The sequence below is a fragment of the Xenia sp. Carnegie-2017 genome, unplaced genomic scaffold (assembly GCF_021976095.1).
Source record: "Xenia sp. Carnegie-2017 unplaced genomic scaffold, XeniaSp_v1 HiC_scaffold_22, whole genome shotgun sequence".
Lineage (NCBI taxonomy): Eukaryota > Metazoa > Cnidaria > Anthozoa > Malacalcyonacea > Xeniidae > Xenia > Xenia sp. Carnegie-2017.
In genome coordinates this window covers 14883020-14894413 of record NW_025813485.1, presented here as the reverse complement: position 1 = coordinate 14894413, position 11394 = coordinate 14883020, and the positions used below count along the sequence as shown (strand labels likewise).

Genomic DNA, 11394 nt, shown 5'->3' with positions numbered 1-11394 from the left:
TGACTCAAATGGTTAATGACTTTTTACAATCTCAAGTATTGGAAACGCCGAGGGAAATTATGTTAGTAATAACTAAGCGGAAAATTCAAAGATTTGGTGATGAAATCAATAGATGTCTACCGCAGGAATGTCCGGGTGTCGAGAGACGCTCGAAATGAAGTCATGTAATAAGCGTAAAATCCTTAGTATAACATCAAGTTTGCATGTTTACATTTTAATATGTCTACTGATTTATGTTATACCAGTGTTTTTCAGCTTATTACTCGCACAATTGCACTCAGGGCATTCTTTCTAAAGATAAATGAGCATATATGTTGTGCAAGGAACTTAATGTACAACTTAAATGTGTTTGCTAATCTACAATTAGGAAAACGTCCTTTGAACTAGGTGGTCATTAAGCAAGCCATAATTGAGCCATTTCAGAAATCACAAAAACTTGTTTTCTATTACTTTGAATACAATTTATTCACGGCTATTTCAAAGCAACAAACGCTTTGGGATGACTTAAAGTGTGTTTCTTATGATTTATCATAAGGCCCGTTCACACGATCCGATTGTTTCGGTCCTTTATGTTACTTGTTTAGACGGTCCGATAATTTTGTTGATATTTATATTCGTTTAGATATTTATAGTCGTTTAACAGTCATTTGAGTTATCCACTACATTTATCGATAAATTTATCGTATTTTTGTTATTGTTTTCAAGCCTTTTTCAAATCTATGTAATTTGACTGGTCGGCTTCCTTTGATCTTGTCAGATGAAAATTGAGCATGTTCGATTTCCATCCGAGTTTTTAGATTGACAGATCCGACTGTCGGATGCTTACTTTATGTGTGCTCACACGACCCGTTTTTTAGGATCCGACAAAACCAGATGGTGTGAACGGGCCTATAGATGTTTAAACCTAGAATGAGCGCGTTGCTTCTGTTAGAAACGATTTATTTCAGTTAAAATTTACACACTGATATACTAAGTATTTCAATGTTATTGATGATCTACGATTGAGTCTTTATCAAATTTTATTCCATATTACAATGGGGTAAACTGCTTTGTCTATTTGACTATTTCACGTGTTTTTGTTCAACGACTGTTGTGTATATTTAGAGTTTATCTTCTATCACGCCTTGCACGTGCGGTAGAGTTATTTTGCCCTCCTCCTGTTCCACCACGTCCACCTGCAGCTGCATTCCCCCCTGTAGCACGCTTGCCCTCACGAGCATTCATACCACCTCTACCTGATGCACCTGGTTTCCCTCGATTACCTGGCAATCCACCACGGCCACCACGACCAAAAGAACCACTAGGTTTCTTTTCTTCGATATTTATGTCTTGTCCATTTATTTGTATTGGCTAAAAAATGAAACAAAATCAACTATCAGTAGATATATTTCTTAGAAATTTTCAAATTAAGCACACCGCGTGACCGGTGTGGCCATACATAATTCGATTCATAGTATTTACAAACCAAATACATACCACATGCTTTAAAACTTGTTCGGCTGGTTCTGGAGAGTCAAAAATAACGAAACCAAAATTCTACAGAAAAAATTAAAATATTAATTAACAAGAATTGATTTACAAACTTTAGTTCACGTTTTTCTTTCAATTAAAAAGTGCATTTATTGATATACCTTGGGATTCAAACGGACGTCGACAATCTTTCCAAAATCTACAACAATAAAACAGAATTACAAACAAATTCAGGAGAGTTGCTAACAATTCGGAATTATCATTTAGAAGAGTGATAGTGATGTCGGGTTCATGTTACAAGTTCTACTATCAAACCCCATTCATCGATGAATGAAAACATCTGATGGTGTTTGCGAAACCTTGTATTTGATCTAGCACAACTTGTACGCCCAGAAACATAGTAGTCTTCTTTTCCAGGTTAAACTGATGTGCGTTAACACAAATTACGCGAGTCAAGATCCGTGAAATCGCGTCATCACACACAATAAATAATCCCAATAAAAAAATTCAACAATCTTAATGCAAAGATTCACCTGTATATATGACAAAGACATCAAGCGAGTTCTAGCTAAAATAACTAAAGGAGCAAAAATCTAGTCATCCACGAAAGAAAATTTGAAGAGGACTCTTACTGCAGATACGATATAAAAATGAACTTATTGAAATGTTGCTAACTTGGTGAAAGTGGTGATAAACGAGAACCCAAAGGACACGGTGAAAGTGGTGATAAACGAGAACCCAAAGAACACGGTGAAAGTGGTGATAAACGAGAACCCAAAGGACACGGTGAAAGTGGTGATAAACGAGAACCCAAAGGACACGGTGAAAGTGGTGATAAACGAAACCCAAAGAACACGGTGAAAGTGGTGATAAACGAGAGCCCAAAGAAAATAATTTTCAAATACTATACGTAGATCAATTTTTGCGAAAGGCAAAGGATATCCTTTGTTTATGTAGTTCTACAAAACAACTAACTTACGTGAGAATGCATCATATACTTTTTGCTCTTCAAGACCGTAAGGAAGATTGCCAATAAACACTTGGCAATTATCAGGGGCATTTCTTCCATTAAATCGATCCTTCGAGCCTGAATTATTTGTGCCAACATTTCCTCGACTGACTCCGCCAGACCGTTGGGGCTGACTTTTTGAAACATGCTCGGGGTTAGAATGAACCGAAGTCGTCTAAAAAAACGTCCAAAGATCGACATAAAATAAAGTCTTGAATACTACATACATACGTACGTATATATGCGTTGTTTTATATCCTTGGGAACACTTTTTAAAGCGTAACTACGACGTAGTGTAGGGTTGAATGTTTTGACATTTTCACTTATTAGTAATCCAACATATTTTCCCTTGATTTTTTGGGAACTGCCCATCTTAACCTTTAGAGCTATACACTTTCTAATAACTATTCATTTTGGGAAATGGGAGATCTTAGAATGACCCCTACAGCATTACATGTGTTCTATTTCACATATTCAATGAATCAGATGACAAAATACGTTACTTCATAAACAAAAACGAAACAAGATGTTCTGAGTTCTACTATCAAACTCCATTCATGGATGCAAAGTAACATCTGATGGTGTTAGCGAAATCTCAGAGTTAATATAGCACACAATATACGCCCAAATTTCATCAATGTAATCTATTGGGTTCTAGCAGTGTGCAATTCGTCAAGAGAAATCATGTTTTCCATGTGTCATACTGATACATCAAAAAAGTTTCGAAATGCCTAATGGCAAGATCAATTGTAATTAGCCATCAATACGTATAATCCATATTAAATGCATTTATGGTAGAGAGGAAAGTAATAATATAGTATTTTGCCATCAATATAATCAATATTAAATTCATAATTGTAGAGAAGTACAATAACAAAATGAATGTAAAAAACAGAGTTGATACAACACATGCCTCATTGAAAATTAATAATTTACAAACCCCTTGCAACAACAGCACAATACTTACCACTAGTTGCTTCTTGGGTTCATATGACCGGGTGGACTGAGCACCGGGCTTTGGCGTCTTGCTAGCGAGAGCAGCCCATGAAACAGGACCGGATGACTCTAAGAAAACAAAAAAATATAGTCAATGGACAGTGCCAGTGAGGACAAATATCAAATGGCTGTAAGTAGGAAATATATAAACTTTGAGGTCTGCTTATATACATAAGTAAAAATTAAGCGCAATTCAAAACATGAGTGAAGAATTGAACAACGTTACATAATTAAATGGCTCCACTAATTAGAGGAGTTTACCCTCGCTTCCATCAACAATACTTTAATGTGCTGTCAATAAAGTTTAATTGAACTTCCAATAGAGAAAGGCTCAAAATAGTTTATGTTTTAGCAACAAATATTAGAGGAAATAAATGGTTCATTATATATACATATTTAAAAGGATTTAAAAACATGTCAACCTTGTTTAAGTTCAACTGCATCTCCTTTCTCATTTGTTTCTTCGATGGACTGTTCTACTGCATCTTCATCTGCAGCTGGGCTTTCAGTGTTTTGAATATCATTGAAATCTGGGACCTCTTCTGGTTGGTAAACTGCATCATCATTTGCATGGTTGTCTGAGATACTTTCTTCATTACAAGCTGCAGAAGCTGATTCCTCCACATTAAACTAAAAATACAGTTTGACATTTGCCACATTGAAATTTCAAAAAACTCAATAAAACATAAGTTCTTCAGGTATGTCTATCCACTTACCGGATTGTCAACAACGACTTCTTCAAGTTCAGTTTCATCATTTGTCTCCTTTTCATCGTTTCCAAATTCATCGTGCATATCAGAAGTTCCATTTTGCATGGCACTAAAATAGACAAGTGACATAACAAGGTTCACCCACACTGCATAAATCAAACAAACATGCAAAATTGCATTAGAACATAAACATCTAGATAGGCAGATTTATCTTTCATGCACACTTAGGTTTTTCAAACCAGGTTCTAGTTGCAGCATTAAAACATTAATTTTAAGAATTATATAAGTATGTACAAACCCAATATACAACCAAACATTACTTACCCATTTTTCTGTTCATTTTCTGGAGAATAGCTTACAGATACAGCAGAAGTTTGATCAGAATCAACATTAACTGAGTTGTTGAATTGTTCCGATTTGTTGTCCAGTTCTCTTTCATCTATAACTTCATCATCACCTTCAGATTCTAAATATACATAAATTAATACAATGGCAGTGACATTTATAGCAATACACTTTAAGTGATCAATGAATAGTGCAAATAACGTTAATTGATCAGTGTGCGAATTAGTTCAGAAAAAACGATGTGCAATTTTTTTGCCAAAAGTGTTTCTTTAGAGGCATAATCAAATCCATATTACATTAATTATTATATAGCGCTAATTGCTAAATTAATATTTTTAAACTTGAACAAATTCATATGATTTACGACAGTGTTTTTGGTTAAAACCGCTGATTTTTGCACATCGTTTGAAAAAGTGATGTGCAACTGTTTTCATTTTAGCTAAATCGACGTGCAAATTGCACATTGCACACCGTTAATTCGCACACTGTAATTGATGTAAAACACTTGAGCTTCCTCAATTTGTAACCAGAACTTCTACAGTAGCCAACACAAAATTTATTATAATAAAAGTACAAACCATTTGCAAGATCACCAGTTTCATCGCTAACTTCATCTGGAAAGCCATCTTCTTGATATCTGAAGATATCATTTCGAACATGATACTTTTTAGATCCCTAGATTAAAAAGAAAAGATCAAGATACATACATATAAAAAATAATCAGTAGTGAAACACATAGATATAGTTCATATTGACAAATACAAACCTCTGGGACAAGAACAAATGTCTGAACAAATTTCTTTGTTGGTTCTCCATTGTTAGAAAACTCACCACACACCTAGTAATTAATGCAAATGTTGTTGTCATATCACAAAGCCAATCTACGTATGGTAAGGACAAAATTCCTTATAAAAAATTGAAAATTAATATACAGGTACCATAAACTAAAAATTATTTTAACACACATGAACAAAATGGTTTCACAATGTGGGGAGAAAATGGTGAAGAAAATGAGGACAAAGGAATTGAAAGAGATGTTGCAATTAAAGGAAGTACTGGTTGAGATGGCAAAAAAATGGTTTAAGATGATAGAAAGGAAGGTGTTAATGAGTGCATGTTATGAGAAAAACAAAAAAAGTTAATTACTTTGGGATAAAAATTTCAGCCATAAATTGAGCAAGGAAGATGGTGAGCAAATGAATTGAATGAAATGAATTTAAAAATATGTTTGCCACAGACCTGCACAACAACACTGTCACTGACAGTGAATTGGCTGTCAACCTGAAGTATTTTTGCATGACAATCCTTAAAATTGAGATTTTCTATTTGTTCATATATCTCCTAAAAAAATCAGAAACATCAAAAATGTCACTCTAGGTAAGGACAGTACACTAAAATGCCTTGATCTCCATTGGTCATACCTCTTGTCCAACTACAGGGTTTTTACAGCGCAAGTTACCAGGACCACCATGAAAGAACACAGAATCTTTGGAATAAAATCTAAAAAAGTAGGCCAATAAATTACTACACATACTCCAAATGAACTCTAGACAGGACTTTAGAAATTTACAATCAGAAGATAATTGAATGACAACTATTGGCTAAAATAGAAAAACTTGAAAATGATAAAACATTTTATGCATGACACAACATTGCATTGACACATGCTAACTTATGATTGAAAGTTGGAGTATAAAAATTTTACTTCACATATGTAGAAATTTTAGTTCCAGATGTTATTTTCATTGTTTTCCTTAGTGAATGTTTTCATTGTTTGGAAATGAAATGAGTCAAATAACATTTTACATTGTTTTGCTTACTGAATGTTTTCATTGTTTTGAAATGAAAACAATTGCAGTCAACATATAAATCATATGAATTTGTTCCTTTAAAATATTAATTTAGCAATCATAATAAATACGTAATATCGATTTGCCTCTAAAACTAAAAGCACATCCTGAACTAATTTGCACACTGATCCTTTATTATCTCAAAATACAATAGTGATTTGCAAAACTAACCAGCCCAAATATTTGAGTTATAAAATATACAAAGCCCGAGTTTGAAATTCAAGGAACTGACAATTCATGAACTGATTGCACAGCACCACACTTCATTATTCCAACTACTTTATGTTGAAAAGTTAAACAATATGGATAAAAACAAGACATTCTCAAAAAAACAGATTCTCAAAGCAACACATAAAACAAAACATTTCTCCATACAACATTTACATAATATATTAGTTTCTGAAGTTTTATCTTCGAGTAAATTGACATACCTGTGAACCTGCCTTGGATCTTTGTTCAACATTGTGTAATATTGACGAACAAACTCCCGTCCTACATGTTCAGCAGAAGGTTTTTCGTTTGCCATAACAGGCATTTCTAAAGCAATTAAAATAAACTGATAAAATTAAAATAATTGTAAATCAATAAGTTGAGAATGAACATTTTAGTTCCAATAATTACATGTTCTTAAAGGAGTAGCGCCAAGGTGTAAATAAGGATATTGTTTAGTAAGTTTAGAAATGAAAAAGTTTCATAATATTTTTCAACAAAAAATGGAAAAATAAGAGTTCTATGTTTATTGACCAAAACAATAATTTTCTAGTCATTTGGTTGACATAAATTAAAAAGTAGGCAATATAACAAGAATTGCATTTCAAAAGGTCCTTTAAACAAAGTCATTCTAGATTAAAGAACAGTTAAATTGTAATTTATTGCTACTAATTTAATACACCAATAATGCTCAAATAATCACATGCCAAGTGTAAGAAATTATATTGGATAATACTATTTCTTTTACAAATCACACAAATGTGGATGGTATATTCCAGGGAGAAAATTGTACAATAACATTAAAAGCAATTTTTTCCATGTAAATTTTCACTATGAGTTAAGATGACAAAAAAAGACACAAAAAGCCATGCAGTTGATAATCAATCTGAATCAAGTATCTTGTTTGTCACATCTTGTTAAAAAAAATTATCGATTCTTCATTTGTGCTATTTAATTTTATGTAGACATAGCATAAAATAGTGAATTTCCTAGAAATTAATTTAACAAAATACATAACTATTGAACATAGATGAGCAATTCACAGATATTCATCATAAAAATCACATCCAATGAATTTTCCTGAACATTTTATAGTATCTCTGCTTCATGCAAGACATTTACAACAAACACTTTGCTCTTTTCACTTCCAATGTACCATTTATATAAATGCCAAGATTGATATATCTTGGTATCACTATGAGTTATTAAAATGTCCTCTTGGGTTGTTAAAAAGAAAAACAAATGAAAATAGGAAGCAAAAGCAGTTGAATATAAATATCAATGAGAATGGCAATTCTACTCTTTTTTTACCTAGGTCAGCAGACAAAAGATCAGTTTTCAATGCTAACTTAAAAATGCACAAAATTTTACAAATGCATTAGCAGCAACTGAACAAATAACTATCAACATAAACAAAACGCCAAAGAAATAATTACGAAATATGTATTAACGAATGGCTTAAAAAGGTTTCATAGGCATACGATTGAACATAAGATTCACAATTTTTTGAGCGAATAACCTGGTGCCCAAACTTTCCTCAAGAGATTATTATTTCAGATAATTCCTGCAGTCAGCATTGGGCTTTAGCAACGTCCCCCCCACAAAAGGAAAAATAGCCGATAAGTCAAACACAAAATCATTGACAGAGAACGTACCAAATTCAGTATCAGCTGTAGAATAAAATGCCAACAAGTTGAACTTAAATGTTAGACAAAACATTTCTACAGTCAAACAAATTGAATAAAATGAAGTCGAAAAAGTTACCGGTTGTTTCACTGCTTTGTGATCGCGTTTCATGTCATACACAATGAAATTGTAGTTGAACAGTCGCATTTACATGTTTTTGTTTTTCTTACCTCAAAATTTTGTATTAATCCCAAAGGGTTAAGATCATATTTGATGTTTCTCTGGTTTTGGTCAATGAATTATACGATAAACTACGAAAAAATTCGGCGTAAAGTGTTGTTAACTCCACAACACAATACGACCCACATGGAGAATGACGACTTACAATATGCGCAGTATTCTCTATTTTATTACATAATGCGCATACTTTTGTATTCGTGATCACCATCTAATCTGATCATCCCAGTGGATCATCCTGATCAATGGGAATGGATCATCTCATGCTTATCTATATCAATTCATAGCATAAATCTTTACAGTCACTTGTCAAAACACCAAACACATTTAAACTTTGCTTCTTGAAAAAATTGCTAGGAAAAACTGCAATCATTCTATGTGAATTTGATGCAGAAAATAATTTTAAGAATTAATCATTAGTCTGCAAATGTAATGTTAATCAGGATTCCAACACTTCAACATAGCAAAGCAATTATAAATAACTTTGCTTCGTTTACTAAAACAAACAAGTATAGCTGTTGCTGCCTTTAAGTTTGTGTTGTTGCACAATGAGTAGGGTTTTGAAAAGGTCAAGCATTTTTGGCAAGCTAGCCAAAAATTACAGAAACAGCAGAACAAATACAAAACAATACACAGAACTTCCATTCATTTAACTAGTGAAATCTAATTCATTTTCAATTGCAATGACTTTTTTTTATATCTCAACAACAACAAAATTAAATCAATAACAAAAATGACAATATTACCTAACTAGAAATTTGCTTTTCAAGTAGTTGCTCGTCTATGATATTCTGGAGTTGCATTTATATAATCAAGATTAAATAAGGTTTCCGCTTCACGACTAAGATAATTCAAAAAATCTTGTATACAAGAGACAACAAACTGTATACTTTTGTCGTCAAAGTTGGAATAGCATAGGGCATTTCCCAAACGAATAAATAATCTCAACAAGTGTTCCACACCATAGATATCACACATAGAACAATTAGGTGTATCATTCAAAAGATCTCCATACTGTGGTCTTTCAAACTTGTATAAAAGTTGTGTTCCAAGCATGACATTGAAATAAACTTTAATTCCTTGTGTCATTTCTTCAGCTACACCTGGTCGTATACCATCTGAATTTTCAGCAACAGAATCAACATAATCCTGAAGGATGTGATTAACTGTTTTTTTTCTAGGCAATGGCACAAGCTGTTTCTGTCTTGTTATAAGATCCCAGTCATCAACCAGAAAGTGTTGAAGTTCAGGAGGTATTGCAATTCTTATATCAGCACGTGGTAAGAAATTATCATCATTTTCGCTGTTTGCTAATCGTGATCTCTTTCTTCGAGAAAGACTTTCGGTTGATAAGTCACGCTTATTACATCTGTCACTAATATCACTTCCTTTTTCAACCTTCTTTTTGGCTTTCTTGCTTTTCCTATAAGGCAAAAAACTTGTAGTCATTACAGAAACTATGCTAGTTATTTCAATTCTTTTTCCTTTACAAATGGATGACTTTAGATGTTAAACTAGTGACTTATGGAAACTTACATAGTGGCATATGCCAGTTTGCAAGTTCGGTCATGCTTTGTAAATTTTAAATCAATTGCTTTATTCGATTCTTTAGAAATCTACAGTTCTAAAACTAGTAGTGTTATCAATCTTACAGGCTGGCTACGACACAGATGATGACTTTGATGAGGTCCAAGGCAGTTAACTCAGCATTGCATTACATAACAGCCAAAGTTAATTTTCAAAGGAATTAAGGTATGTTTGATGCTCTTAATGAAAACGTCGTAATTTATACCATGCGAAATAATAAGAAAACTTAGTCACTTTAACGAATTATAAAATGCTTCGACGATCCTTTAGATTTTAGGAAGGCTTTCCTTAAGTTTAAGGACACTTTACATGAGGCTAGAGGTAAGTCAACTGTCCACAAGGGAAACGTGTATCTAGCATTCGCTACAAACACTTACATATTTTGTTCCTTGAGTTCCTTTTGTTTCTGTAGATTAGCATCACAGTATTTTAAAACTCTACTTTCCGGTACAACCTCATCCCAATTTTTATTCCAACCATTATAATGGACAAGATATTTTGGAATTTTCTCCTTCATTATTCCTTTAAGACATTTTGCTTCGTAAATTAATGGTCCATGGTAACAAAGTACTCTCTCACCATCAGAAAATTTCATTTTTTGAGGCATTCTATTCGTTGTACTAAAGTTACCAAGAATGTCTTACAAAATATACGATACTTTTCGTTAAACTGTTGCTTCTTTTAAAACGTGGTCGAAAATGATTATGACGTAAGGTAATAAATTAGTCAAAAATTACATAATGCAATGTTCCCGCATGAGCCCGCAACTCAGCCACACACATAAAGGTAATAAATTAGTCAAAAATTACATAATACAATGTGCCCGCATGAGCCTGCAACTCAGCCACACACAGCCCGCCAGTGAATTATAATAACAACTGTTTGTATTACAGTTCACTGCAGCCTCCAGCTTGGCCACAATGTGTACTAATCACGGTGGTACCAATATGCGTACCCAATAAATGTAATGTACCCAGAATATACCTCGTATCCCCTTACCCAGTATCCAGGCTCTTTTTTGCAATTATAAGTTATAGATTTATAGTACCACCATAGGCGATTGTGAATTATTAGTTAACATGTGGATTAGAGCGGTAGCCGATCCAACGTCAAAATAAATTATAGCTCATCAATTTTAAATTCTAAGTGCTTTCAAGAAAAGACTATTTTTTTGAATTTCTAAGCAATGAATTTTTCAGCATTGATTTATATTATGAACGAAGCGGCCATGGCCAGTGAAAAAGAGAACATGACGGTATTGCAAGCAGTGACTTCGCGCCAGCAAGGGAGTGGCGTGAAGGGGGACAGAAAAACAGATTTTTAATAAAAAGAAAATTATACTTGAAAGCACTGC

The 11394-nt window shown here is 33.3% G+C and overlaps 2 protein-coding genes across 2 annotated transcripts; both read right to left on the bottom strand.

Moving 5' to 3' along the window:
- Positions 1-922: 922 nt before the first annotated feature.
- LOC124446604 (ras GTPase-activating protein-binding protein 2-like) lies at positions 923-8610 on the bottom strand. The gene is made up of 14 exons (XM_046997442.1): positions 8447-8610; positions 6812-6917; positions 5952-6030; positions 5770-5871; positions 5297-5368; positions 5109-5205; positions 4510-4651; positions 4192-4294; positions 3898-4105; positions 3447-3544; positions 2450-2654; positions 1632-1669; positions 1477-1536; positions 923-1350 (listed from the first exon to the last, which is right to left on the bottom strand). Exons 2-14 carry the CDS (start codon positions 6913-6915, stop codon positions 1108-1110), a joined length of 1551 nt encoding a protein of 516 aa, XP_046853398.1. The 5' UTR covers positions 6916-6917; positions 8447-8610; the 3' UTR covers positions 923-1107.
- Positions 8611-9092: 482 nt separating this feature from the next.
- Positions 9093-10746, bottom strand: LOC124446031 (mortality factor 4-like protein 1). Its single transcript, XM_046996823.1, has 2 exons — positions 10418-10746; positions 9093-9876 (listed from the first exon to the last, which is right to left on the bottom strand). The coding sequence occupies exons 1-2, from the start codon at positions 10645-10647 to the stop codon at positions 9219-9221; spliced, it is 888 nt and encodes a 295-aa protein (XP_046852779.1). The 5' UTR covers positions 10648-10746; the 3' UTR covers positions 9093-9218.
- Between the last annotated feature and the right edge of the window lie 648 nt (positions 10747-11394).